Genomic DNA, 25,051 nt, shown 5'->3' on the forward strand with positions numbered 1-25,051 from the left:
GACGTGACCTCAGAGCCCAACAAACTGTTGTAGGTGCTCGTGCTTTAGATAAGAAACTGGCCTTGTCTGTGGTGTGTAGCTTACTCATGAATCATTTACTTATTTAGTGCAAAGGTGACGACTTTGCACTAAACATTAGACATCTTGTCAAGAATATACCTGTTTTATGTTCAGACCATTTCAAAAGATAAACAATGTGTGTCGTTAGAAGTACAAAACAAACTTTTTCATGAAAAAAGTATTTATTGACGTGTTTTGACAGGTACTTGTAGTTTTCATTGAGATAAAAAAAAGCTTCCACAGAGTCTGTGAACTCATGATTGCGTGAGCTCCATCACTTTGTTCAGGATGCTCTTCTGTCCGTATCGTACCTGCAGTGCGTTCTGCTGCCGGCTGCTCAGTCCAGCGAGCGCTGCCTTGTCCTCTATCAGCATCCGCTCGCTGACAGAGACTTTTCCCTCTTCCACAGCGTCTCCGTACGACCCCAGAGTGAGACGGGCCGCTTCATGGATCAGCCCCTTCCACGAAGGCTTCAGTTCCAGGAGACCCTCGTTAGAGAAAGCAAGGGAAATCTTCTCATCTTCGTCGTCGTCTTCCTCCCACCCTTCGTTTTCTTTGAAATCTGAGAACTCTTCCTTTGACATGCCCAGCACCTGAAGATACACACAGAGGATTGTGTTTCCAACAACAGCAATTCATCAAATACCGTTTACAATCAAAGCACTGCTGTGGTTCGTCGCTCACCCTGAGTGCAGTGTGCAGCTCTGTGTCTGTGAGGCAGCCATGTTTACCAAAGACAAACGCTGCTTTCTCTTGCATCATCTGACTCAACAGTTCCCACATCTCCTCCATCAGCTGCATATCCAAATCAGACTGTACACCTGGGAGGAGGAGGAGAAGAAGATGAGACCACCGAGGTTTCTACACGTCTCCGTCTCTTATGTCGACTCTGTGGTCACTACAATCACCTCGTGTGGCCACTTTGTACAGGTCGTTGAAGGGGATGTCTGCCGTGTCGTTGCCGTTGCTTGGATACGGTTCTGTGAAGCCGTACATGTGAAGGAGCTGCCAGTTGGCCATTTGCCCATAGGTGTTGAACACCTCCTCGCCCTTATGAATGGGCCGGACGCAAACCATTTTCAGACTGTCCTGAGAAAATGAAAAAGGTGTTCGTCTTCAGAAATGAGAAACTGACTCAACAATAAACTAGATGAGTCCCTCAATATTGAACTGGGTGCTCACCGGTGTGAACTCCAGATTGGCGTTATGATTCGACACATGGTTTAACATGTCAGCCATGGGAACCATCATCGGTGGGTTGGGGGCCTTTTCCTCTTCTTCATCCTCCTCCTCATCCTCCTCGTCTTCCTGAGGCTCCTGGAAACTACAGAGAGAAACAGGAAGAACGTAAACAAACAGAGCAGATTTTCTAACGCACAAACCCAGATACAATATCTACATGAGTGTGTGCTTCACTCATGCTCACTGACCTGTACGCCATGACAAAGGCCACCAGCTGTGTGTACAGCTCCAGTGTGTGTGTGTTGGGGTTCCAGAGGTCAGGGTGCCTGGTGATGAAAGGCAGGACCACATCTGTGTATTCACTGCAGATGTTAGTCAGGTCTGTGTCCACAGCCTCTGGAATACCTGTTCCCTTCAGCAGTCTTCCTCGCTCCTCTTTAGACCTGAACAGGTGAAAGCTGTAAACTCACACTTCATCGACAGAAACATTTAACGCCGTGACATAGACAACTTAGGAAGCAGTTTCTTACCAGAACATGGGGTGGTCCAGTGTCTTGAAGTCCGTCCACAGAGAGAGGTAGGGTCTCCAGTGGGACTGTGAGGACGTGTACTCGTACAGCAGAGACAGCAGCAGGGGAACCCAACCTGAGGAGCTCTCCAGAGACGACTTCTCTGCAAAGGAAAGGAGAAACAGATGTTACAGAAGAAGGGATCGTCTCTCTTGTGGAAGAAAGAACGTATTTGTCATTTTGACAGTTACCTTTCTCCAGCAGAGCAGAGACCTTGGTTGTTCCGTGGTGGAGAAGAGCTGATCTGGGGATGGTGAATAAAACTTCCCCCTCTTTTATGTCTTCCTTAGCCAGCATCCCATACTCTGCAACCGTTCCCTCTTTACTCACGTACACCTGTAGAGAGAGAGACACAGCCATCCTCAGGTTCTTGACTAATCAAACTACAGATAATCTGACGAACACAGAAACACATAGAGACTGATTACTTCAATAAATTCAGTAGAGTAATACTGATTTCCTGTCGGACAGGACCTGACTTACCTTGTCACTGAGGACCAGATTGACTGTGTTGCACCACTGTAGAAAATGTTCCAGAGGACCAAGCTCTGAGGATTCATCTACCTGCCAACAACACACACACACACACACAGGGTTAAAAAAACTGTGCTTTATCAATTAAATCAAGTTTATATTAAGTTTATTAATGGTTTATTGAAGGTTGTTCCACTCTGAGGAAGCTTTAAATTACAATATGAATTCATAACATAACATGTACAAGCAGTGAAGTACTAAGTTGTTTCCTGTTAGCAGAAAGTAGCTAACTTCTTAGATAGCCCACGTGGTAATTTACAGCACATGAAGCTAGTAACACCCTGCTATTAGCATGCACAGCTAGCACACCGCTGAGTGAGCGTATGTAGCCGTTAGCATGCACAGCTAATAACAAATACAGCTGCGCGTGTGTGTGTGTGCGTGTGGCCGTTAGCATGCGCAGCTAATAACACACGACTGATTGGGCAAGTGGTTGTTAGCATGTACAGCTAATAACACGCGGCTGAGTGTGTGTAGCGTCGCTAGCCTGTTTTCAGATTCAAACTGATGAAAAGTTTTAACCTTGAGTCGTTTCGCTTCTGTTGCCATTTTGTGAGCGTAGCGTCAACACGTGGACGGTGCGAGTTCTGCTGAAGGTGGACTAGCTCGATGCTAACAACAGCTAACTACGGTAAGCGGTCAGGGACACACGCGATGTGCGTCTGCGTGATGTTTTTTTTCTATGATCAGTAGCAGCAGTCACACCAGTCGCCTCCTCTCACCTGTCTGACAGGTTGTTGTGCGGTTATCTCCCATTACAGGTTCCACGTGTAAGCACGGCTCGTTGGTCTAGGGGTATGATTCTCGCTTTGGGTGCGAGAGGTCCCGGGTTCAAATCCCGGACGAGCCCTTCTTTTGTCTCCGGGGTCTTTGATCACTGGGCCTCGAACACATGACCTTCCACAAAATCAAGATAATCTGATGGTCTAATCTGTTTCTCCCTGACGGAGAGCGACACAAGCTTCACACGGTATCTGAAGGAGAAGCCTGAAAGAAAACCTCAATTCTTTTTTAAACCAAATTTATATATAATTTTAAATAAAATCAAAGATATGTGATAAGAGATCAATAAGAATATGTTCGCAATAAAACAAAGACTTAGGATAAGAGCATAAAACTGGCAAAAGGTATAAAAAGAAGTAAAAAAAAGATAAAGACTCTTTAAAAAATGGATACAATTAAAAGCAAGATTATTGTTTGAATAAATAAATGTGAAATTAAAAGCAAGAATAGGTCTTGAGTTGTTTCTTAAAACTCTCAGCAGAAGTAGCTCGTCTGATGAGTGGTGGGAACCTAAAAAATCTTCACAGGTGAAATCAAAGCTTCATTTTTGAATAATATTATAGCTTGAAATATAAGTGGATTCCCACAAAGAATGGGTTTTGCCCCAAAGCTGTTTCAAACATGTAGATGTAAACTTCAGGGACTAAAAAGATGAACATTTGTTCATCTTTCGATTTTGAACACAGGCGTCTTCAGGATTTGACCGTCCCATTATTTATTAAATACAATCTGATTCAATAAATCAGCTCATGATGAGGAAAATCAAATGCTCTCAGAAGATTTTAGTTCAGAATTTCAGAAACAGAATAAATATGTCAGACCTACATCACTTACGAGTTACAATCAATCAGATGAATTAAACAGGTGAAAATAAACTTTACACAGTGAGTAACAAAATCTGAACACAACTAGCTCATCTTAATCAAGGTTTATCATTTATCAAGTATTACAGATGTTTACAGGTCTGGGTCATGTCTCTCATGCACCTGAACAAAATAATATGACCACTAGAGGGTGCTGTTGGACCAGATGAAATGTGGAAACCCAGACTGCCACATCTCCACTTTGAAAAAGTTCAATTACAGGTTGTGGACGAGAAAAAACACAGATGTGTACAGATGTGCATCGGCTCGTTGGTCTAGGGGTATGATTCTCGCTTAGGGTGCGAGAGGTCCCGGGTTCAAATCCCGGACGAGCCCTACTTTTGACCTCTGAGGGTCTCACACAACTAACAAACTTAAAATTAAATTCATGAGGACAAACACAAGGCTCCAGCTGATGTTGGTCAAGATGTAAAGAGGCTTCATGTCACTGAGTTAATCATCATGGACTATGATTACAACAAAACTGACTGATATCAAATATGTCTACTCAGATATTCTACCATGACTGACAATAACTCATCAAATTATGTGTCATTGCTGCTCCCTTCATCTCTGTCAGACATTTTCTTATGTACAAACACTTTTGGATTCTTGGATGACTAGAAACAGAAGTCCAACAACTGAAGTTAATTTCTAAAGTAAATGAAAATGCAAGGCTGCAATTTAAAACCTCTGTTCACACTGATACAATAAATGAACACAGAGAGGATCAAACATTATACAATCAGATCTTTCTGTACAGATGTTGCCTGTAAGTAAATAGCAGTGGTAAAAAGAGAGTCACCTCTCTTTTTACCACTGATCACTTTAGAGGTGGTCGAGTTATTCAGTCAGGGTGAGGTTAACTGTATTTGACAGTATGAGAGCTGAAACGATCAATCAGTCAGTTCAGAGACCGTATCTGTTGATTGATAACTGATGCACTGTAAACATGACTGATGGCGTTGTCTTGTGAAATGCAAATTGGAAACAAGGCTCCAGGTCTGAGCAGGAAAACAAACTTAGTGTTAAAGGTGAACAGGTCTGGGTCATGTCTGTTATGAGACCACTAGAGGGTGCTGTTGGACCAGATTGAATATGGAACCCCAAGCTGCCACATCACCACTTTGAAGAGTTCAATTGCAGGTCTGGGCTCCGATCATGACAGATGTGAACATCTGTGCATCGGCTCGTTGGTCTAGGGGTATGATTCTCGCTTAGGGTGCGAGAGGTCCCGGGTTCAAATCCCGGACGAGCCCTTCTTTTGACCTCTGAGGGTCTCACACAATTAACAACCTTAATATGAGAGATGAGGAGGAACACAACTCTAACCCCACAACTTCAGCTGATGTTGGTAAAAAGCTACACTGACATGTACATCACTCAGTTAATCACGTCTGAATACAGGAGAAGACTTATCACACCTGAGAAGTTCAGGCACTAAGATAAATCCAGATCCTTACATTGAATTAAGCGTTGAATCAGTTATTAAGATTTGTTTCGAGTTCTGCCAGGAGAGGAGACAACATGTTGTCACTACAACTACATCACAGTCAATGTGACAATCACGTTTATGAAGTTGTTTAAACAGATGAGATGAGGGGCCCGAAGATGCCACGTGACCAGTTTACAGCAATTTATTACTTATTACTTAATTTGTTCAGTTAACATTAAAGGTCCAGTGTGTAAGATTTAGGTGAAAGGATCTATTGGCAGAAATTTAATGTGGAATAATCCTCATGATGTTTTCACTAGTTCATTTCATCAAAATTGTATGAATTGTAGTTTTCTTTACCCCAGAAAAGACCCTTTATATTTAAATACTTTTGAGTTTTTATGACAACTGAAGCTACCACAGGTTGTTTTTCATGTTTGGAAGGAGAGGGTGAGGTGAGGGGTGTTCAGCTGCAACATGACACTTCAACACCAGATATCACAAAATTCTACAGGCTGTACCTTTAAGTTAATGTCTAAGGTAAATGAAAAAATGCAAGGCTGAAATCTAAAACATTTGTTAATACTGATACAATAAATGATTAGATGGGGCATCAAACTAAAACCCAGAGAGTTTATGTGACTGATAGATACAAAGGATATAAAAGAGATGAGAGTTATTCTCCTTTACCTTTATTAAGAGTTTATTAGTTACAGTGAGAACAGCTCACAAGTTGGAAACAACAAGTTTACTGGTCACAGAAATCTAAAAGAAATATGTCTGTGGTTATTATTGTTAAACTTAGTGTTAAGGCTGAACAGGTCTGGGTCATGTCTGTCATGCACCATGAACTAAATAATATGACCACTAGAGGGTGCTGTTGGACCAGATTGAATATGGAACCCCCAGCTGCCACATCACCAGTTTGAAGTTTAGTTACAGGTCTGGAACGAGAAAAAACACAGATGTGTACAGCTGTGCATTGGCTCGTTGGTCTAGGGGTATGATTCTCGCTTAGGGTGCGAGAGGTCCCGGGTTCAAATCCCGGACGAGCCCTACTTTTGACCTCTGAGGGTCTCACACAACAAACAAACTTAATATGAGAGATGAGGACAAACACAAGGCTCCAGCTGATGTTGGTCAAGATGTAAAGAGGCTTCATGTCACTGAGTTAACCATCATGGACTATGATTACAACAAAACTGACTGATATCAAATATGTCTACTCAGATATTCTACCATGACTGACAATAACTCATCAAATTATGTGTCATTGCTGCTCCCTTCATCTCTGTCAGACATTTTCTTATGTACAAACACTTTTGGATTCTTGGATGACTAGAAACAGAAGTCCAACAACTGAAGTTAATGTCTAAAGTAAATGAAAATGCAAGGCTGCAATTTAAAACCTCTGTTCACACTGATACAATAAATGAACACAGAGAGGATCAAACATTATACAATCAGATCTTTCTGTACAGATGTTGCCTGTAGTGTTAAGGTCGTCACTTTTCAGTCACCAAGGGGAATTCCTATCTTTTACCATTTTGCCCTCCTTTGCCCTTCTTTTGACCTCTGAGGGTCTCACACAACTTACAAACTTCATTTGAGAGATGAGGAGGAACACAAGGCTTCAGCTGATGTTGTAAAACAGCTAGGCAACTTATCACACCTGAGGAGTTCAAATAGATAACAAGCGGGGATCGAGGTTGCCACATCACCAGTTTGCAGCCTTTAATTACAAATGATGATGACGGCACAGAGAGAGACAGATATTTACACTGTTGACTGGTTGGTGTGTGGATGTCATTGTCACTTGTGGTGTGTAAGTGACAAGTCACAGAAATCTACACAACCAAAGTTAAATTCTAAGGTAAACGGAAAATGCAAGGCTGCAGATTGAAACACATGTTCACACAGAGATTATAAAAGAACACAGAGAGGATGATGATGAAATAAAAAACACTGAGTTGACAAACGAATGTGACTTTTCCAAGAACACAGCAGATGCATGAGTTATTCTCCTGTATGAATACGTACCTTTATACAAAGAAATGTTTGGGCCCTGTTTGTACTGAACCCTGTTGCTTTCCTACAAAAAAAAGATTGAAAACAGAACATTTTATTTTTTCCTTTTTACATAGATTTGAAAAAAAAAACGCACATCTACAAATGGCATGTCAACTTAATGTTCCTTGCTGTCACAATCATAACATCAATTATATTATAACAATTACTAATCCTGAAAGAAATTCAACCATCCAGTGGCAGTAACATACATTGAACATACATTAGACTTGACTGATGCATTAGAGTTAACAAGGTCTGAACAGAAAACTAAAGTCTGGACAAGAGTGACATATGTCTGTGGCTATTATTGTTAAACTTAGTGTTAAGGCTGAACAGGTCTGAGTCATGTCTGTCATGCACCATGAACTAAATAATGAGGCCACTAGAGGGTGCTGTTGGACCAGATGAAATGTGGAAACCCAGACTGCCACATCTCCACTTTAAAAAAGTTCAATTGCAGGTCTAGGAGTCGACAAAACACAGATGTGAACAGCTGTGCATCGGCTCGTTGGTCTAGGGGTATGATTCTCGCTTAGGGTGCGAGAGGTCCCGGGTTCAAATCCCGGACGAGCCCTACTTTTGACCTCTGAGGGTCTCACACAACAAACAAACTTAATATGAGAGATGAGGAGGAACACAACTCTAACCCCACAACTTCAGCTGATGTTGTAAAAAAGCTACACTGACATGTACATCACTCCGTTAATCACTTCAGAATACAGGAGAAGACTTATCACACCTGAGAAGTTCAGGCACTAAGATAAATCCAGATCCTTACATTGAATTAAGTGTTGAATCAGTTATTAAGATTTGTTTCTAGTTCTGCCAGGAGAGGAGACAACATGTTGTCACTACAACTACATCACAGTCAATGTGACAATCACGTTTATGAAGTTGTTTAAACAGATGAGATGAGGGGCCCGAAGATGCCACATGACCAGTTTACAGCTTTTAATTACATGTGTTAGTGAAGTTAAGATTAAATAATGTCTAAGGTCAATTTATTGTTCATACTGATACAATAAATGAGTAGATATTGAATCAAACTAAAACCCAGAGAGTTTATGTGACTGATAGATACAAAGGATATAAAAAAGATGAGAGTTATTCTCCTTTACCTTTATTTAGGAGGCTTTTAATAAATCATCACATGTTCAGGCCTCGTTTGTCCTGAACCTTCCTGAGACGTCCCATTAGCTTATCTGTGACAAACAAGAAAAAAATATTCTTATAAATTTCAAAAAATATTGGCATGTCAACAAAACATAATGCAGACAGCAAATGTGACAGCAATCACATCGATGGTGTTGTTCAAAGAGACGAGATGAGGGACCACAGTTTGATGAATTGTATTACAGATGATGATGTCGAACCAAGTGCATCTATTTAAAGGATGAAAAAGAGAGGAGTTATTTTCCTGTATCAAGGTCTGAACAGATACACAGTGACTTACGCTGAGGTAACTTCTTACACAGTTGGTCACTTCTACAGAGCGAGAGCTAGAGTTGTCCGAGGATAAAGGTTAAAGGTGATCTGGTAAAACCTGCATGTTTTCTGAGACTTTTTATAGTTTTTTTATTCACGTGTTAAACTTTTATTCCATTTCATTTCGTTTTACTCGTGTAAATATCTCATTCAACACTTGTATCTCCTCTCGCAAATCACCGAAAAGTTTAGCAGCTTTTATTTTGAAACCAGCAGACAGGAACCGGAAGCGGTTGTTGTGATTGTTGTGATTCCACCGTGATCTCGTGCTGCTTGTTGCTACGTAGCTAGCTCGTTAGCTCGCTACTTTTATTACTTAACAGCAAACCAACACTTGCAGCCGAGGAGGGGGTGGGGTGGGGGGGACCAGGTGAGTCTGTGTGTGTGTGTTGGTGTTTGTGTGAAGAGATAAACTTAGAGTTCAGGCTCGTCAGAAGTTTGATTAGCAGCGATGCTAATGTCCTCCAGTGAAGCTCGTCTTCCAGTGAAATCAAACAATTACCTTTTTATTCGCTTCGAACGATACACACCCTACGTGTCTGTGTTGTATATCAGCGTGTGTGTGTGTGTGTGTGTGTTTTGTGTGTGTTTTGTTGTAATAATCTATAGCCTCGTCCCCGGAAACGACAGAGGAGATTAGCTAGGCGAAGGGCTTTAGCTTGCTACTCTTGTTGCTAGGCAACGGGACCCACCACTGGATGTCTGCGGTAAAGCCTGTAATTACATTAGTGGAGCAAAATCACGCAGATACACACGGTGAGCTTCTGTTCGCCACGCGTTTCATTTGAATTTATATCTTTATTTGTCTTCACCTTAAAATAACAGTTTGGAAGTGAAACGATTTATTGATCCGTTGTGTGTGTGTGTGTGTGTGTGTGTGTGTGTGTGTGTTGATCGATAACTAATACATGTGTCATGTTTGTGATGACACACGTGTGCAGTAGTGACCGTGTGTTTTAAAAATGAGAGTCTCACACAACAAACAAACTTAATATGAGAGATGAGGAGGAACACAACTCTAACCCCACAACTTCAACTGATGTTGTAAAGAAGCTACACTGACATGTACATCGCTCAGTTAATCACGTCTGAATTAGTTTTAAATATGACGCTGAAAACATAGATCTGGATTCATGTCTTTCTGCCGGTTTCTTCTTTTGCTCCTGTCTGACCAGGGACACACAGCAGGCACCATGTTGGTCCCCATATTTACTCTGAAGCTGAACCACAAGATTAACCCTCGCATGGTGACTATTGGGAAATTTGATGGAGTCCACCCATGTCTGACTGCTGCCACACAGGCAGGAAAGGTGAGGAAAATAGATTTTCTAATGATCAAAAAGTAGATAGAACAGCATAGTTTGAGTACAATATAAATCTACACAACTACAATCACACAACATTTGCTAACGATACAAACACTATAATTTATGATGTTATACTACACATCATACTTAACATGTCTCTTCCCTGCAAAAGGTTTTTATCCACAACCCTCATGCTCGCGGTCAGAGAGCCGTGGCCCATCGACTGAGCCAGAGCACCCAGGACTCTGACATCTCGCTGCTCAACATCAACCAGGCCGTCACTTGTCTGACAGCGGGACAGCTGGGTCCAAACACCACTGGGGACACATTGTTAGTGGGATCCCAAACCAACCTGCTGGCCTACGATGTCCATGACAATGCTGATGTATTTTACAGAGAGGTGAGCGGTGATGGGAGGAAAAGGGAAAGGCTGAGTTTGGATTGATACTCTATAACAAAAATCCCCCAAAAATTCTGTCTCTGCTGTGTTGTAGGTGACAGATGGGGCCAATACCATCGTGTTGGGGAAACTTGGGGACATTGCGTCTCCTCTTGCCATCATTGGAGGGAATTGTGCCTTGCAAGGCTTTGACTATGAGGGCAATGACCACTTCTGGACGGTAAGAACTGACCCGCTAGTTTAAAGTCTGAATACACAAGTTTCATCGAGTAGCTCTAGGACTAACTGAACAATGTTCAGCTAACTTGGAAGACTGGTTTATCATCTTGCTTTGCGTAAAATCTCAATTGTGTGACATATTTCCTAACCTGAAAATGTTCAGTATTTAGTCACATCTGAAACTAAACAATCTTTAAACCATTAAATAGTAACAGGCCTCATCTAACTACTGTCTTTGTTATGTGCACATTTTTGTGCCTTTTATTTTTGTATTTAAAACCATTTGCTAGCTTCATACAGGACTGATTCATGCCATCCTTTTTGTTTTATTAGGAATCTTTCACAAGTACATTGACTAAATATGCTTTGCCTTCAAGCCCTGTCATACATTGTCATCTCTTTGATCATGATGATGCACGCTGCTCTCAGGTAACTGGAGATAACGTCAGATCTCTGGTGCTCTGTGACTTCACTGGTGATGGGAAAAATGAGGTGAGTCCTTCAGTTTGTGACACTTACCGTGTGGCCACTGTGTCTGCAGTCTGATTGTTCCCTCGCTGCCTCCTGTTTCCTGTAGCTCACTGTATACTGTCCTGTTAAAAATGTGTTAAATTATAAAAGAACACAGAGAGGATGATGATGAAATAAAAAACACTGAGTTGACAAACGAATGTGACTTTTCCAAGAACACAGCAGATGCATGAGTTATTCTCCTGTATGAATACGTACCTTTATACAAAGAAATGTTTGGGCCCTGTTTGTACTGAACCCTATCTCTTTCCTACAACAAAAAAGATTGAAAACAGAACATTTTATTTTTTCATTTTTACATAGATTTGGAAAAAAACGCACATCTACAAATGGCATGTCAACTTAATGTTCCTTGCTGTCACAATCATAACATCAATTATATTATAACAATTACTAATCCCGAAAGAAATTCAAGCATCCAGTGGCAGTAACATACATTGAACATACATTAGACTTGACTGATGCATTAGAGTTAACAAGGTCTGAACAGAAAACTAAAGTCTGGACAAGAGTGAAATATGTCTGTGGCTATTATTGTTAAACTTAGTGTTAAGGCTGAACAGGTCTGGGTCATGTCTGTCACGCACCATGAACTAAATAATGAGGCCACTAGAGGGTGCTGTTGGACCAGATGAAATGTGGAAACCCAGACTGCCACATCTCCACTTCGAAAAAGTTCAATTGCAGTTCTGGGACTCGGTAAAACACAGATGTGAACGGTTGTGCATCGGCTCGTTGGTCTAGGGGTATGATTCTCGCTTAGGGTGCGAGAGGTCCCGGGTTCAAATCCCGGACGAGCCCTACTTTTGACCCCTGAGGGTCTCACACAACAAACAAACCTAATATGAGAGATGAGGAGGAACACAACTCTAACCCCACAACTTCAGCTGATGTTGGTAGAAAAGCTACACTGACATGTACATCACTCCGTTAATCACGTCTGAAAACAGGAGAAGACTAATCACACCTGAGAAGTTCAGGCACTAAGATAAATCCAGATCCTTGTAGCTCACTGTACACTGTCCTGTTAAAAATGTGTTAAATTCAATTCATATTTAATTTTAGAGTGTTTGTTTGTAGCTCCTGGTTGGATCCGAGGACTTTGATATCCGAGTGTTCAAAGAGGACGAGCTTGTTTCTGAGATGACTGAAAATGAGGTAAATATTGCCCACGTTCGAAGCTTTGTTGTCGTTTGAAGCTCTTTACATTGTGTTTTGTATGGTTGTTGATTTTCTCACCTGCTTTGTGCTGCATTGGTGCAGAACAAACACTATTTGAGATGAGTAAGTATTCCCTCTCTTCCTCTTCACACAGACTGTAACATCATTGTGCCACATGCACGGCAGCAGGTTTGGCTATGCCCTCGCTAATGGCACTGTTGGAGTCTATGACCGCACCGCCCGCTACTGGAGAATCAAGGTACTGCAAATATTATGGAGCTTTCACCAGTAAATTAAACTGAAATTTGACATTTAGTGGGAACAGATGCTGTAACATCTTATGATTTTAGTCCTCATGATTACGGTCACAACTGATTAACTCCCCACTTTAACCTGAAGTAGAATGTTAATGATGTCATGACAATGGTTTTCTTCTATCCCCACTCAGTCTAAGAATCATGCAATGAGCATCCATGCCTTTGACCTGGATGCTGATGGTGTTGTGGAGCTTATCACTGGATGGTCCAATGGAAAGGTCAGTTTATTAGGCCTGGTATCAAGAAACAAAACAACCTCTCACATTTCAGCTGTGGGATTTTCCTCATGTTTTCTCTACTAAGTTCTTATTTCTCGTCTTTCTTGCTAAAGTCCATTCTGTCATTTCATCCCTGTATCGATGCAGATTGATGCTCGTAGCGACCGCACAGGGGAGGTCATTTTCAAAGACAACCTCTCCTCCTCGGTGGCGGGAGTGGTGGAGGGCGACTACAGGTTGGATGGACAGAAACAACTCATCTGCACCTCCATAGAAGGAGAGGGTATGTCACGTGTCATGTTGGTAGAACATGGACCTTTACTCTCATTCTTGAACAAATGCATTTATGTGTTTCTGTGATTATAATATATTTATACTGTGTATAAACTGTCTTCATGTTATCACAAATGTAAACTAGCTCTTTACTGGTAATGTAATGTCGTCAATAAGTGTCATAAAGATAAAAGTGTGTATGTTGTGTATGTTCACATCCATTTTTAGAGTCAGTTAATCATCTCAGAAGAAGATGTATCTTCCCACTGCCCTGACGGCTTCTAGCCATTCAGATATTTCAAGTTTTAGTTGCTGAGGTTCTGATGTTTTGACTCCTGCTGTCATTTCACTACAATGGAGATGATTTGAACTTAACTTGTGATAAATGTGTGATTTTCTTGTGCTAGATCAAAATTCCCATTTCCTTACTACTTCATACTACTTCTACTACTTCATATCAATGTGTGTATCCTGTAGTTCGAGGTTACCTGCCGGCCAGTAAGGACCTGAAAGGGAATCTCATGGACTCCAGTGCTGAGCAGGACCTCATCAGAGAGCTCAGCCATCGCAGACAGAATCTGCTGCTCGAGCTACGGAACTATGAAGAGAACGCTAAGGTGCACACATCTATTTATATGTACATGTCATGCTCTTCGCTTTTCATCCATCCAGACATTTATTTTTTCTGAGGTGAAAACTCATCCCTGCTTTTTTTTTTTTGCAAATCTGTTTGTTTCAAAATCAGACACTTGGCTGTATATAATTTTTTATGCTAACATCCATACAAACTGTCTTCTTGTTTCAGGGTGTGTCAGAAACAAACAGTGGGATTGGTGTAATACCGGCCAACACTCAGCTCCAGACAGCGCTGTCTGTGAGACCTGCTACAGAGGCCCAGAAGGCTCATGTTGAGCTCAGCATTTCAACACCAAATGGTAAAGATTTCTAATACCTGAGCTGTGAATTTTAATCACATCAGTGAAATACTTACATACTAATAATCCCTGAATCCCACTCTAATCCTTTACAGAAACAATTATCCGCGCAGTGCTCATCTTTGCAGAGGGAATCTTTGAGGGTGAGAGCCACGTGGTCCACCCCAGTGTCCAGAACCTGTCGGGCTCTGTCCGAGTCCCCATCGTCCCACCAAAAGACATCCCAGTGGATCTGCACATTAAAGCCTTCGTGGGAGGGAAGACGAGGTAAGATGGGTGTTGACATTTTAGGTAATTTCACAATTTCTTGATGTCTTACATGTATGGATTCAAAAAGCTGTTATTAGATGTGAATGAGATAATAACACAGCCCAGAACTGCAAATTCATGAGAGACCTGGTAATAACAACCACTTTTTGTCCATATCTGTGATTGCACCATGAAAACGATGACAATAATTGTCAACACTGTTTTGTCTCTCCAGCACACAGTTCCATGTGTTTGAAATCACGCGTCAGCTGCCGCGTTTCTCTATGTACGACATCAACTTTGACTCGTCGGCTGCTCCGCCCACTGGAAGTGTCACCTTCGGCATCAGTGAGCGACCACAGAGGGTGAGCCGTCACAGTGTCACTCACAGAGAGAGTGATTCTGATCAGTGTTATAAAATGATGAAAGCAATAATTCACCATGATCTTGTTTTTAGATCTAAATCCGATCTGATCTCTCTGGATTTATGTACGTGATTATTTGCACGTGTGTCCATGTGTGTTGATGTAGGTGGTGATGTGGCTCAATCAGAACTTCCTGCTTCCGGAGGGAGTAGAAAATCCCGATGTCACCTTTAATTCACTGAGGGGGGGGGGACTGTTGTCTATCGGCATGGCCAGCAACGGACAGGTACACAAACACACAGCAACAAAGAGCTTTATGCTCACATGAATCAATGCGCTTGAGCTTTATAGCTCAACACAAACTTTATAAACACAGTGTTTTACAGTATTTTGAAATATCTGTGAGCTCAGTGGAACCTGGCGTTTCTTCAGAAATAAAACAACCAACAATCTACGTTATAAACTGATGATTTCTAAACTCATCCAATGTTTTTAGTGTCTTGATTCATTTATTTACAGCTCACAGGTGTAAAAATTAACACAAATCGCTCGGTTACATAATGAATTGCTTGTCTGACCAATCAGATCACTCTGAGGACTGATGACATCGACCTGGCAGGAGATCTGGTCCAATCACTGGCCTCCTTCCTGGCTATAGAGGACCTGTCAGCAGAAGCAGACTTCCCTGGATACTTTGAAGAGCTAAGAACTACACTCACTGAGGTTTGGTTTTATTTTTGAATGACTCCTCTGTCCAACATGTTTGGCTGCTTATTCCTCTAAAGTGTTATCCTGTGTAAGAAGCTTTTTACAAGGCTGTGAGGTCAGTTTGTCTCTTCATTGCTCAACTGGTTAAAAGAGTTTAATCAAATGCAGAAGTGTCTTTACTACATACATGAGCTGTTTTTCTTTATTATAATTATATCGTAGCCTTTACCTGTTAATGAGTGAAACACTTCTTCGTCTGTGGTGCATTAATACTGGGTCTCTAATATCTACATGCAAGGTGGATGAGTTCCACTCTGTCCATCAGAAGTTGACCGCAGAGATGGCCGACCACTCCAACTACATCAGGAACATGCTGGTGCAAGCAGAGGATGCTCGCCTTATGGGTGACCTGTGAGTTACTGCAAGTTTTCATGCTCCACGACTTAATTCAGTGAAAGTATGTTAAACGTAAACTATGGACAATACACGGTGAAAAATGTGCCCCTCCTCCTCAGCTCAAGAAGAGAAAGAGGTATTATCTGATTGTTTATTAGCTGTTTACACAAATTAACTTGAACAAACCTCAGAATAACCCTGTGAGAAGGTGTCATGTGGCTGGACGATAGAAAATAAGAATGTAGAGGCAGACAAACACCTCCACGTACTTATAGTGGGTCATAGGTGATGATTGATCCACAGTTTACCTTTTAAACTGGTCTCTCAATCACAGCCCCCTGGAACAGTTTATTTTAAAGATTCCTAATTAATTTTCAGTCTGAATTCTACCTTTCACGCAATGACCATTCAAAATGTCTACTTTGAAAAATATCTGCTCAACTGCAATTTGTTTTATTTTCTTTTTCACCCTCTTTCTCCTTCCCGATTTCTTTTCTCTTTTCTCCCACATCTGCCTCCTGTAGGATCGTGATGAAGAAGCGCTACAGAGAGCTCTATGATCTAAACAGAGACCTCGTCAATGAGTATAAGATTCGCTCAAACAACCACAACGCTCTTCTGGCCTGTCTCAAGTCTGTCAACCTGGCCATACAGCGGGCGGGTCGACTTCGAGGTAGGCCACTGTGTGTGTGTATTTGTGTGTGTATATAAGACACTGTGACAACCTCAGCTCACATTTCATAAAGCAGTCTTATTAGACTCTAATATCTAATTAACCTTTTTAGTAACACACCCTAAATGCCTGACTGAAAGACCTTTCACTGTCTTCTGTGGGTTTTATTTGGTAGCAAACTGCAAATAGCACATCAGATAAGAATGAAGAAACACTTTTGACCACATTTTATACGTCATCTTCTCCAGCTCAGGCTCTGGGGTGAAGTTTGGTTAGGAGACCATTAACAGTGGCATTTATTTTGTCTATGTCAGTGATGTAAGAAACAAGAAACCCACTAATAATGTGTCTTCAACGAGAGTAAATAAGTAGAGAAAACCTCAACCTCAAGAAACGGACATTAACACTGATTTCAGCCACAAATGACAATGAGCAGAGCATTAATGTTTAAAATCATCTGGGTTCATCCGTCTCTGTTCATCCGTCTCTGCAGTGGGTAAACCCAAGAACCAAGTGATCTCCGCCTGCCGAGACGCCATCAAAAGCAATGACGTCAACTCACTGTTCAGGATCATGAGAGCTGGCACTGCCTCCTCCTGAGGATGAAGATGGAGAGGGACGCTCCTGAGCGCAGCGGATGAGGACTGTAACGGGGGAACTGTTTCCTGCATCACACCAGGAAGGATGAGCCTGAGACAAGAAAGATCTGTGGACTTGAAAGCAGAGAGCACCGAGAACACTGTTTTAGCCTTAATCCATCTTTTTCCATTACCTAGTTTTAACTACAGCCTGGCAGCAACATTGGCACCAGCTCCTCCAAACTTAAAATTCTGCAAGATCAGAAATAAAAATGCTGACCACAGAAGATTATGTTCAGTCTCGAGAAGAGTCAACATTAATGTAGGAGTGACAGAGAGTAGAGAGTTAAGAAAGTTCAGCTGGACCAAAACAGGGAGTGGAGACTTTGATCAAACCGTTAAAGGGACAGATCTGATCTGAGTTCAGCTCTGCTCTAGAATAATTGATTATAACTTATTGACTGTAAGTAGAGATGGATGACACGTCTCCACCTCCTCCCACCATCCAGAAATCGATCCAAAAAAATCTTTATTTACAGTCGATTATTTCCACAGAGGAAAATGAGCGCGTGCTGGATCAGCACTCAGACTGTTTAATCCAGCTGACTGATGTTTAGAGAGAGCACAGCTGGAGCGAGACAGACAGAGCAGCTTCCTGTCGGACACGACGACCTGCTGGCTCGTCTGCGGTTCTGAGAGACGACTCACTCTCTCAGGTCTCCGCTCCCAGCTGGTGTGTGTTCGTGTCGTGTTTGTAGCCAAAGAAAACTATATTTTAAATTAACGAATGTCACGAAGGACCCGACGCTGTGTGTTTGTTTACCTTTTATAGACAGTACGCAGAGGATGTACATGTAATGGTGTGTTTGTGCTAGAAGAGAAACTATTATTAAATGAACTTGTTTTAAAAAAGTTGGTGTAACCGTTGACTTTGTTTCAGGATCATTAAGGAATGTTTTCTTCCTTTGATATCAACAGTCCTCTTTTTGTCTCATGGATTTCTGCTTCAGTCTCAGGGTGAAACGGTTTCTCCGTCTCTAAACTGTAGAACAGACGAACGTCGGTAACTTTATCAAACGTACGACGTAGACGTTGTTTGGAGAAAAGTGGTTTCATGTTTTCATATTGTGTAATAATACATCAAAGATATTTACTTCATTTAAACATATAGTGATTAATTTGACCAGAATGTTAATAATATATTATTCCACTACAATTGTCACAGGTCGATACAGTAAAACCGGGGGAAGTGCGTTGAAAACAGATCATGCACTTTCTTCATCTCTTCTCTCTTCTTCTCTCCATCATCTCTCCTCTCCTTTCTTTCCTCCTCCTCTTGCCTTTTCTTTTGTGTTTCAGCACTTCTCTTTCTTTTTGCTTCCCAACCTCATTGTGCAACAGTCACTCCAGTGATTGTGTAGCTGGACCTGATCTCTGAGGAAATCCTCGAAGAAATAAACTCATGACTCATGACTTTATTCCTCTCTTTCTCTCCCTCCCCTTCCATTTGTCCCTCTCTGTTCTGCTCTTCTTTTCCATCCTCTGGTTGCTGTGTTGGCATCTGGTTTGTTCAGCGCCAGTTTAAACCACGTGGTCAGCTTTCTTTTTTTTTTTAAAAAAAGGGGGGATGCTGCATTAAAGTGCTTCTAGTCGGCTCTGTCATTTGGATTCTATCTTCGTAGTTGTCAGGTATGAAGCGGTCGACCAATATACAAGGACTGTTGTTATTAACTAGGATCCTTTACATCCTGTATATGAATGTTACCATCTTGTGGAGATAATGTTAATTGGAGCCGGAGTCTGCGCAGTAGATCAGGAGATGGACCATCTTGTTCTTTGTTTTTTAATTTGATCCATGTCCCATCTGCAAACTAGGACGGGGCGGGGTTTATTTATTTTACTTATACTGCAGCCAGCCACCAGGGAGCGACCAAGACGTTTTGGCTTCACTTTAGCGAGTCGTCACATCGTCCATCTTTATTGACAGTCTACTGTATGTAAAGTTTTATTTCCCTTACATATGTTTTTCTGTCTGCACCTTTTTCAGTGTTGGTTGATTTATCTCATCATTAAATCATTTGGGCTGACAGAGTGATAACGTCCACTCGTCAGTTGCACCTTTAAACGTTCACATACAAGACAGGAAATCGTCATGTTTGCCGTCGTTGGAGAAATGTCCTGCTCTGGTTTGCTGATGTAAGTGGAAAAGCACGAGAATTATGTCCGCAGTCCTTTTATCCTGAAAATCTCTTGTCTCCAAACACGCTCACACTTTCTCCACCAGACAACTTGTAATGTCTGTATTTCCTACAGCACTTGAATGCATCGTGAGTGCAGCAGCTCCGCTCAGAAACGTCACATCTGCTGTTTCATCTTCTGCCTCTTCACACACACAGACACACACACACACACACACACAGACACACACACACACACTCTGCAGCTCCTCTCTTCCTCACTTGAACGTTTTCTTCTGAAAACTTTCTCTGGAACTTTTCACTTTCTCCTGTGCATTGAGCAGAGAGGAGCTTCAGCAGCAGCAGCAGCACAGATGTTTTCACTTTGACCTCCTCCTCCTCCTCCTCCTCCTCCTCTGCCTCTGCCTCGCCTGGTAAGTTTGAATGACTTGAATTAATGGAGAAACATTTCCTGCACGTTAACATTATAAAACCCTGCAGGTTCATTGTTGATAAGATACAAAACGTGCAGCATTCAAACTGTTTTCCTGCCTGAAGGTGCAGGACAGATGTTGGGATCAGTTCCTCACACACAACATATTTGGACATATGCTGCTGTGGAATAATATCTGTGGTCAGTTCCTCATTGTTCTACACTCACAGAGTCATTTAGTTAAAATTGCTCTTCATGACATGGATGTTGGGACACAGTGTTCCTTGAAATAGTTTGTACCCTCATGTTCACTTACATAAGACGCAGACACTCCCCCTCCTGCTGAGCGCAGAAGTGGGTCCATGGAAAACTCTGAATCCAGAACAAATACTTTAATTGTACAAGTTGCAATCTGTGATCTGTTAAAACCTTGTTAGTGGGACGTGAATAATGAAAGTGATGACATGAAACGTACTTAATGAACTGTGCAATATTCATGTTCCGCCTGTGCATTTTCAATCCTGTGACATATATTCTGAAAATTACTGCTGTGTATATTTTTATTATCCATGTTGCTGCCATAACAAGGCAATGTTCTGTATAGTGGGACTAGTAAAATGTAATCTTATCTTTTCTTACACTGAAAAAAGAAAATAGTTTACTCACATAAAAAACCCTCATTTTTTATAATTTAATATATCAGTTTTGTTAATATTGTTATGTTGTGCTAATATGACTGATTCAGTTCTTTAAAATGTGTCAACTTTGACTTTAATTAAACCTTAATTCAATGAATTTAACATTTAACTGTATGTTAAATATATCTTATTAATTTCAATATCATATATAGGCAATACTTTTATACTGTTTATATTTATTTATAATGTACATATTTCTATTGTTTATGGTTCCTTGTGTTTATATTCATCTTTACTAAGTGTGTATGTCACTATTCCCATTTTGCTGCTGTAACACAGTAGATTTCCACATAGTGGGACTAATAAAGGATTATCTTATCTTATCTTATCTTATCTTATCTTATCTTATTTTATCAAAATAAGATTTAACTGCATTAGACAGGTTGAGCAAAACCTTTCAAACCAGAGCTTCGACATCCAGAACAGTTCATCTTCTTCACTAAGGTAAATTTGTGGGTTTGTCCTGGTTTATCTTGTTTTTGTTGTTGTCCTGCAGGTGTCTGAGCAGAAGTGGAGGACGGAGACAGAGACGATGGACATACATCCAGTGATGTGAGTGATCTGCATCAAGGACAAAATCAATCTGACTCCTCAGCCCCGTATCAAACAGGTGAGAAAACAAAAGCACACGCCTGACTGCTACAAAACAACAGTGGAATATATGTCTCACAGAAAAGCTGTAAAGTTTGAGGTGAATTTCATAGGATTAATAAAAAAAGGATTGAATTTCTGATTTCTGAAAAGATGACGATGATGAGGAGGATGATAACGATGAGGAGGATTCTCCATGTGAAGGGAGATGTGATGTGCACGATGCTGCTGTTGGTTCTGTTCTGTCTGCTGCTCTACGCTCGACAGGTGAGGACGGAAACAGTCAAAGTGCATGACTCATCATACATTTCAAATGCTCCCTCTAACGCCACCATTGTTTGCAGGTGGCGATCTCCTCCGGGTGGGACAGACCTCAGTGGAAGCTGGAGATCCACGGCTCCACCAGCTCCAGTCGGACACTGCTGGGGGCCAGTGGGGCCAAAGGGGGCCGGGAGTCTCAAGAGGTATGACCCGATCATTTGTTTGCATGAAGGTATCACAATCAATTGCGTGTTTTGTTGCACCAAGTTTGCACTTTGGTCCGTGAAAAACCTTTCAAGCCTTTAATCTGCTCATATCCAGGTTCATCATTTTTTAATTTGTGTTATTTACTTGCTCTAATGTTCAGAGAACACATCGCTGCTGCTCCTCCTTTCAGCCTCTGTCTGAAACACTTGGTTTTAGCTCAATTCTAAGGTCTTTGGATTTTGGATGCACAAAAAAATCTATAAAGAAAAGTATAATGTCTCCTTTAATTACCTCTGTCTCATATTCAAGTTCCCCTCCAGCCCGTCAGAGCCACAGCTGCCCGCCTGTAAGCCCCAGTCCAAGTCCAAACCTCCTCAGGCCAAATCCAAACCTCTGCTCAAATCTAAGGGGAAATCGAAGTCCCGACGGAAGAATGCTGCGCCGACCAAACCTGCTGCCAAACCTCTGCCCACGATGCCTCCGTTTGACTTTGAAGGATACTTGAAAGCGAAGGACAACAGGAACTTTAATCTGCTCATCAACCAGCCAGAGAAGTGTCACATCAGAGGAGCAGAGGAGGAAGAAGGAGGCGAAGCTCCCTACATGCTCATCGCAGTCAAATCCGTTGCGGCAGATTTTGATAAGCGTCAGGTAAATGATGACGTGTTGTTGTTTCGTTTTGGATCATAGTCTGTCTGTAGCACATGATACCGCCTCACAACATCTCTGTTGCCCCCTGGTGGCTGGCTGCAGTTTAGTTCATAAACCCTGCCTCCTCCCTGTTAGCAGATGGGACATGGACCAAACAAAAAGTAAAAAAAAGTCCCAAAAAGTTCATGGTTCTGATAACTTTAGTTTTCATTGGTAGTTTGATGCTATAATAACAGGGTGAAAGTCACGATTGAAAGATAAAACTGACTCGCGATTGGTGGAACACATGTATCGGCGGTACCTTGATACTCCTCCCCATCGGTGCAAGATTCTGTTCATCATAAACCCAAGCTAACCTTTTCTTCTTCTGCCTCGACTCCTGCAGGTGGTGCGTCGGACATGGGGTAAGGAGGGACTGTTCCCAAACGACGTCACCATTCGTACGGTTTTCCTGCTAGGGGTTCCCAGGAATCGAACTGCTCTGCCTCTGTGGGATCGCCTCCTCACCTACGAGAGTCAGACGTTCCGGGACATCCTGCTCTGGGACTTTGAGGACACTTTCTTCAACCTGACGCTGAAGGAAACACATTTTCTGAAATGGGTTAACAGCAGCTGTCCTCAAGTCAAGTCAGTATTTAAAGTCAGTATGTGTTTTTCCACATTCTCAGCCTGTGACTCGAACATGACACGTTTTCTATTTTCCTTTGTCGTACAGGTTCATTTTCAAGGGTGACGCTGACGTGTATGTGAATGTGGAGAACATACTGGAGATGCTACAAGGTCAGAAGCCGGATGAGGATCTGTTTGTCGGTGATATTATCATTCACGCCAAACCCATTCGCAGAAGGAGCTCCAAATATTATGTGCCGGAGTTTGTGTACGGGGGGGGTCTGTACCCAAATTACGCAGGAGGAGGAGGGTTTGTGATGTCGGGACATACGGCTCGGAGACTGAGCTCTGCGTGTCAACAGGTGCTTCAAAATTCGAAAAAGAAGTTGAGGCAGAAGAAGTTTTTCTGCTTTTCGATTTCCTTGATTTACAATCGTCTCTTTGCGTCCTCTAGGTGGAGCTGTTCCCCATTGACGATGTCTTTCTGGGAATGTGCCTGCAGCTGATTGGTGTCAAACCGTCACGTCACCAGGGCTTCCGGACCTTTGGGATTCCCCGGCCGTCTGCGGCGCCCCACCTTCAGACGTTCAACCCCTGTTTCTACAGAGAACTCATGGTGGTTCACAGCCTCAGCGTCCCGCAGATCTGGCTCATGTGGAACCTCCTGCACGACCCCGACCTGAGCTGCCACAACCGGAGCAGCCAGACGCCCTCACCCTTTAAGTGGAGGGGGAAGATGGCCGAGGATACGGACTACGGTGAGAAGCGGGTGTTCATCATGCATTAAGGACTTCCTGCAGGGACTGAGTGGGATCTGCAAGAGCGCCGGCGAGTACAAAATGGCGCTCATGCCGGATCTGTGGCCAACCAAAAAACATAATGACGTGTTCACAGCTGAGACATGTGAGAGTTTATCCAGATCCTGGCGGATCAACTCGGGGGAAATTAATCGGCAAATATGCTTCAAACTTGAATCCAAAAGAGAATTTAGGGTTTTGCCACGTGAGCCCCGTGTCTCTGTTCACACTGTGCTGGTGATCGATGCAGAAAGATTTTTCACGTGAGACCTTGAATCTCTGGACTTTTGAATGTGTAATCGCATCAGAATGTGTTGTGTTGCTACAGTCACCTTCAAGGTTGACCATACTTTCCACTGTGAGTCTGTACATGCTCACGGTTCCTTTCACACTAAAATAAGCGTCTGCGTCGGTCCCACTAACCGTTCTATTCCAGCGTGTGGATATTTGTACCTGGAGCGCGTGCGGGCAACAAACACAGGCTGCACGCGGACGGGGTTCTTGACGACATTCACGCCATGAGGACCATAGCGGACCCCAGTGGAGCCCGGAGGACTGGCAGATGCTCAAATTATGAATTCACCTCAAGATTGAGTGGTTAGCCGGTTTAACCTCATCCAAGAGTTAAAGTGTGTGAGACCACAACCGTGTTAAATGTCAGACTCCGAGGACGCGGCTGTGAACACGGCTGAGCAGCTGAGACGTTTTGTTTCCTGATGTGAATCATTTGCAGAGACGTTGCTCTTCTCTTTGTTTTGCTGGATAGAAATTGACAAATGGACGGTGACTATATCTGTTTCCCTGGAGGAACAACAAATGCCTTAATGGAAACCAGCTGCACGGCAGGAACCAGCTGGGACCAACACACACACACACACACACACACACACACACGTCTGAATGACCCTGAAGACTGTGGACTTTGTTTTTTCTTTATAATTCTAATTTAGTTTAATTTTATTTTTCTTTACATATTTACACTCCTCTGCTGTCTACGTGTTTCTGTGATGCTGAAAGAGAAACGTTCAAAAATAATGTGTTTTATCAGTTTTTAAAAAGTATCCGAACAGAAATCAATATCAACTCATTGTTAATGAAATGTGAAGCCCAGGCTGAGCTGCGACTGTCTCAGATGGTGCAGGACGATATTTCACTTTCTCACCTCGATGCTTTGTGCGTTTGTTTAGAATCGAATGATAAAAAGTTGTCTAACAAGCGTTGACGACTGAATTGGAAACTCCACGTGCTCGAGCTGTAACGTAGCCAACACCATGTTTGAGAGGTGAGGTGGTGTCTTTGGTCCATGAGCTGTTTCC

At 42.2% G+C, this 25,051-nt stretch overlaps 3 protein-coding genes and 6 non-coding genes across 11 annotated transcripts; 8 read left to right on the forward strand and 1 right to left on the reverse strand.

Annotated features, from left to right (window-relative positions):
- Positions 1 to 223: 223 nt before the first annotated feature.
- setd6 (SET domain containing 6, protein lysine methyltransferase) lies at positions 224 to 3,073 on the reverse strand. The gene is made up of 9 exons (XM_020102153.2): positions 2,868 to 3,073; positions 2,295 to 2,375; positions 2,003 to 2,147; positions 1,773 to 1,914; positions 1,491 to 1,685; positions 1,243 to 1,384; positions 969 to 1,149; positions 745 to 881; positions 224 to 653 (listed from the first exon to the last, which is right to left on the reverse strand). The coding sequence occupies exons 1-9, from the start codon at positions 2,892 to 2,894 to the stop codon at positions 315 to 317; spliced, it is 1,389 nt and encodes a 462-aa protein (XP_019957712.2). The 5' UTR covers positions 2,895 to 3,073; the 3' UTR covers positions 224 to 314.
- Positions 3,074 to 3,123: 50 nt separating this feature from the next.
- Positions 3,124 to 3,195, forward strand: trnap-ugg (transfer RNA proline (anticodon UGG)). The gene has a single exon. It is a non-coding gene; the product is annotated as a tRNA-Pro (tRNA).
- A 1,060-nt stretch (positions 3,196 to 4,255) lies between these two features.
- On the forward strand, positions 4,256 to 4,327 carry trnap-agg (transfer RNA proline (anticodon AGG)). Its single transcript has one exon. It is a non-coding gene; the product is annotated as a tRNA-Pro (tRNA).
- An 851-nt stretch (positions 4,328 to 5,178) lies between these two features.
- trnap-agg (transfer RNA proline (anticodon AGG)) lies at positions 5,179 to 5,250 on the forward strand. Its single transcript has one exon. It is a non-coding gene; the product is annotated as a tRNA-Pro (tRNA).
- A 1,160-nt stretch (positions 5,251 to 6,410) lies between these two features.
- On the forward strand, positions 6,411 to 6,482 carry trnap-agg (transfer RNA proline (anticodon AGG)). Its single transcript has one exon. It is a non-coding gene; the product is annotated as a tRNA-Pro (tRNA).
- Positions 6,483 to 7,998: 1,516 nt separating this feature from the next.
- trnap-agg (transfer RNA proline (anticodon AGG)) lies at positions 7,999 to 8,070 on the forward strand. The gene has a single exon. It is a non-coding gene; the product is annotated as a tRNA-Pro (tRNA).
- Positions 8,071 to 9,214: 1,144 nt separating this feature from the next.
- Positions 9,215 to 18,223, forward strand: bbs2 (Bardet-Biedl syndrome 2). 3 transcript variants are annotated; one of them, XM_020110869.2, is made up of 18 exons: positions 9,215 to 9,351; positions 10,157 to 10,291; positions 10,461 to 10,688; positions 10,783 to 10,908; positions 11,337 to 11,399; positions 12,519 to 12,596; positions 12,754 to 12,858; positions 13,048 to 13,134; positions 13,282 to 13,417; positions 13,885 to 14,024; positions 14,213 to 14,342; positions 14,438 to 14,609; positions 14,827 to 14,956; positions 15,123 to 15,242; positions 15,542 to 15,679; positions 15,963 to 16,075; positions 16,585 to 16,733; positions 17,227 to 18,223. In XM_020110869.2, the coding sequence occupies exons 2-18, from the start codon at positions 10,175 to 10,177 to the stop codon at positions 17,331 to 17,333; spliced, it is 2,139 nt and encodes a 712-aa protein (XP_019966428.2). In that variant the 5' UTR covers positions 9,215 to 9,351; positions 10,157 to 10,174; the 3' UTR covers positions 17,334 to 18,223. The 3 variants fall into 3 exon arrangements, with proteins under 3 accessions (XP_019966428.2, XP_019966429.2, XP_069384858.1); XM_020110870.2 differs by lacking the exon at positions 9,215 to 9,351 and adding an exon at positions 9,717 to 9,737; XM_069528757.1 differs by lacking the exon at positions 9,215 to 9,351 and having other exon boundaries at positions 9,844 to 10,291.
- On the forward strand, positions 12,168 to 12,239 carry trnap-agg (transfer RNA proline (anticodon AGG)). Its single transcript has one exon. It is a non-coding gene; the product is annotated as a tRNA-Pro (tRNA).
- A 1,560-nt stretch (positions 18,224 to 19,783) lies between the features above and the next one.
- On the forward strand, positions 19,784 to 23,864 carry b3gnt9 (UDP-GlcNAc:betaGal beta-1,3-N-acetylglucosaminyltransferase 9). Its single transcript, XM_069528701.1, has 8 exons — positions 19,784 to 19,922; positions 21,116 to 21,229; positions 21,364 to 21,477; positions 21,555 to 21,674; positions 21,988 to 22,329; positions 22,715 to 22,956; positions 23,045 to 23,300; positions 23,393 to 23,864. Exons 3-8 carry the CDS (start codon positions 21,364 to 21,366, stop codon positions 23,723 to 23,725), a joined length of 1,407 nt encoding a protein of 468 aa, XP_069384802.1. The 5' UTR covers positions 19,784 to 19,922; positions 21,116 to 21,229; the 3' UTR covers positions 23,726 to 23,864.
- The last annotated feature ends 1,187 nt before the right edge of the window (positions 23,865 to 25,051 follow it).

This window comes from Paralichthys olivaceus, chromosome 7 (assembly GCF_024713975.1).
Source record: "Paralichthys olivaceus isolate ysfri-2021 chromosome 7, ASM2471397v2, whole genome shotgun sequence".
NCBI lineage: Eukaryota > Metazoa > Chordata > Actinopteri > Pleuronectiformes > Paralichthyidae > Paralichthys > Paralichthys olivaceus.